The following is a 2811-nucleotide window of genomic DNA, read 5'->3' as shown; positions in this document are numbered from 1 at the left end:
CTCTGGCTCACCTGACACGCCCCTGGCCCACCGCTCGACTTCCACTCCGCCTCCTAAATCGCTCTCGACCAATCAGAACCTTCGGTTCATGAAGCTCCACCTTCCCTCACTCTACAACCAGTAGCGCAAGCTCCCCGCTGCTATTCAGCAGCCAATGGTCGGCCCCTCTGCCCCCGGCGCTTCTCCTTGGTATAAATTCTGGAGCGACCACTGTAGTATTACATTATCCATTTGGTGACGGTCGAGAGCTTAACCATGGTAGCGTCTCCTCCAAACGTGTCAGGCGTTGGTGCCAATTTCACACCAGGTGCTCTGGGTTCTGCCTTCACACCATTGTCTCGAGTGCCTCCTGCCTTCCCTCTATTCCTGCCGTCAGTGAGCGGTGGCAGTGTTAAGCAGCCGATGCCCCCTCTAGGGGTGGACCCCAGGGTGATGGGGATGCTGCACAATTACCATTCTCTGGGTCAGCTGCCGTGGGCGGCTCTGGGTGCTGGCGACCTGGCCCTCAACCGTCTCCTGTTGACTCCTGGAGGCCGCCTCAGCCGACCCAAGAAGCGCTACATCTGCAAGTATTGTCAACGGGAGTTTACCAAGAGCTACAACCTGCTGATCCACGAGAGAACACACACGGACGAGCGGCCCTTCCCCTGCGACATCTGCGGCAAGGCCTTCAGGAGACAAGACCACCTCCGCGACCACAAGTACATCCACAGCAAGGAGAAGCCCTTCAAGTGTGAGGTGTGTGGCAAGGGGTTCTGTCAGGCGCGCACCCTGGCCGTCCACAAGGCCCAGCACGCCCACGACTCCACCCCGCCCACGCCCATCCTCACACCCCCTTCACCACGTATATCTCCCGCCCTACCTACCTGTGACTCCCATGATACTGACGAAGTGGTTGACGTGCTTCACTGTGACGATGACGACGTGGTAGAAGACGACGTGATGCAAACAGTGACAGAGGAGGACGAGGAGCTGCCTGTTGTAGTGCCACCTCCCAAGAGACTCGGCTTCTCCATCGCCGACATCATGAGAAGATAAACTCCGCCTCATCCTCGACACACCCGTGTACTCCAGTGCCTTATTATATTATTTCCAAGCTTTAATACCATACTGTATATATTGTACAAACTGAATATATTTATTATTAAAATGTTTTGCTTACAAATATGTTTAAGATAAATATCCTTTACCTTCCTCTTTATGATGTTCACTCTGAATTGATTTACTTGTGATTTTAAGAAGTATTTTAAGTATACCAAACAAATTGCTGGATGAAGACGACTTATCGACAATGAGGTAAAAACATTCATACGTGATAAAATAAGTTGGTGAAACTTGAGCAAATACATAATGATCAAGTACACAAGAATGATAACAATGAAAACAACTGACCAAACCTTTACAAAAACAAAAGTTGGTAATAATAACAACTGGTAACTCTTCTTATAAATAAATACCATAATAATTAATGAGAGACAAACACTGATAACACACTACAATGTATGACAAAATTTACCAAATAATGACCGGAAAATAAAGTAATATTTTCCTGGTACAGTGTGTGTGAGGGGGTTCGTAAGAGTGACTAAAGCTCAGCACACAAAGATTAATCAGAATCTGGAGGACATTATGATTGTAGGAATAAATTAGACATAAGACAACGTGAAATAAACTTGTAACATCGTCTATGCTCATAAAAAGAAAATACTTTGAAACATAAAGAATAAAACAATAATAAATAATAAAAGAAAAGTCATGAAACAGCAACAAACGTTTCAACTACAGTGGTGATGATGTAAACTTTTGACACCCTGACAGCAGGAGCCAGAGTTTCAGCTTCAGGGCATGACCTAAGAGTTTCAGAGCCTTACTTCAAGCTTCAACATTAATGAGGGTCAGAGCCTTTTTTCAAGCTCCACCACTAATGGGTTTCAGAGTCTCACCACTAATAGGTTTCAGAGCCTCGCCACTAATGGATTTCAGAGCCTCATTTCAAGATTCAGCATTAATGAGTTTCAGCTTCAGGGCGTGAATCGGAGTTTCCGGACCTAAGTGTCTCTCACAGATTTCAAGCTGAATTTCAGAATTAACACCTGTTTTAGAAATACATATGAGTATTTGAACATTGAATGTGGGTTTGTGGACATTGAGTGTGGGTGTATGAACATTGGGTGTGGGTGTATGAACATTGAGCATGGGTGTGTAAACATTGAGTGTGGGTGTATGAACATTGATTGTGGGCGTATGAACATTGAGTGTGGGTGTATGAGCAATGAGTGTGGGTTTTTGAACAGTGAGTGTAGGTTTTGAACATTGAGTGTGGGTGTATGAAAATTGAGTGTGGGTGTATGAACATTGAGTGTGGGTGTGAACATTGAGTGTGGGTGTATGAACAGTGAGTGTGGGTGTATGAACAGTGAGTGTGGGTTTTTGAACAGTGGGTGTAGGTTTTTGAACATTGAGTGTGGGTGTGTGAACATTGAGTGCAGGCGTGTAAACAAAAGATACAGGGAAGAGCAGAAAGAGAGAAGGGAAAACGGAGGAGGAGGAGAAAGAAGGAAAGGAAGGAGAAAGATGGAAAGAGGCGGAAGGAATGAGGAGGTGGAGGAGGAGAAAGAAGGAAAGGAAGGAGAAAGATGGAAAGAGGAGGAAGGAATGAGGAGGAGGAGGAGAAAGAAGGAAAGGAAGGAGAAAGATGGAAAGAGAAGGAGGGAAGGAGGAGGTGGAAGAAGAGGTAATTAAACTTTTAAAAAGCCATCATAAACACCAGGCTCTACAAAGTGAACACAAGGTGAGTGATGAAACATAAAC

The 2811-nt window shown here is 45.4% G+C and overlaps 1 protein-coding gene across 1 annotated transcript; it reads left to right on the top strand.

Moving 5' to 3' along the window:
• Nucleotides 1-234: 234 nt before the first annotated feature.
• Nucleotides 235-1165, top strand: LOC121855726 (protein odd-skipped-like). The gene has a single exon (XM_042350821.1). The coding sequence runs from the start codon at nucleotides 256-258 to the stop codon at nucleotides 1036-1038; it is 783 nt and encodes a 260-aa protein (XP_042206755.1). The 5' UTR covers nucleotides 235-255; the 3' UTR covers nucleotides 1039-1165.
• Nucleotides 1166-2811: the final 1646 nt, after the last annotated feature.

Source organism: Homarus americanus, unplaced genomic scaffold (genome assembly GCF_018991925.1).
Source record: "Homarus americanus isolate GMGI-L3 unplaced genomic scaffold, GMGI_Hamer_2.0 scaffold21353, whole genome shotgun sequence".
NCBI lineage: Eukaryota > Metazoa > Arthropoda > Malacostraca > Decapoda > Nephropidae > Homarus > Homarus americanus.
The sequence above is the reverse complement of the archived record's forward strand: the minus strand, read 5'-3'. Positions and strand labels throughout refer to the sequence as shown.

Coding starts and splice junctions, on each gene's coding strand:
- LOC121855726 (XM_042350821.1), top strand. CDS start 256: ATGGTAGCGTCTCCTCCAAACGTGTCAGGCGTTGGTGCCAATTTCACA.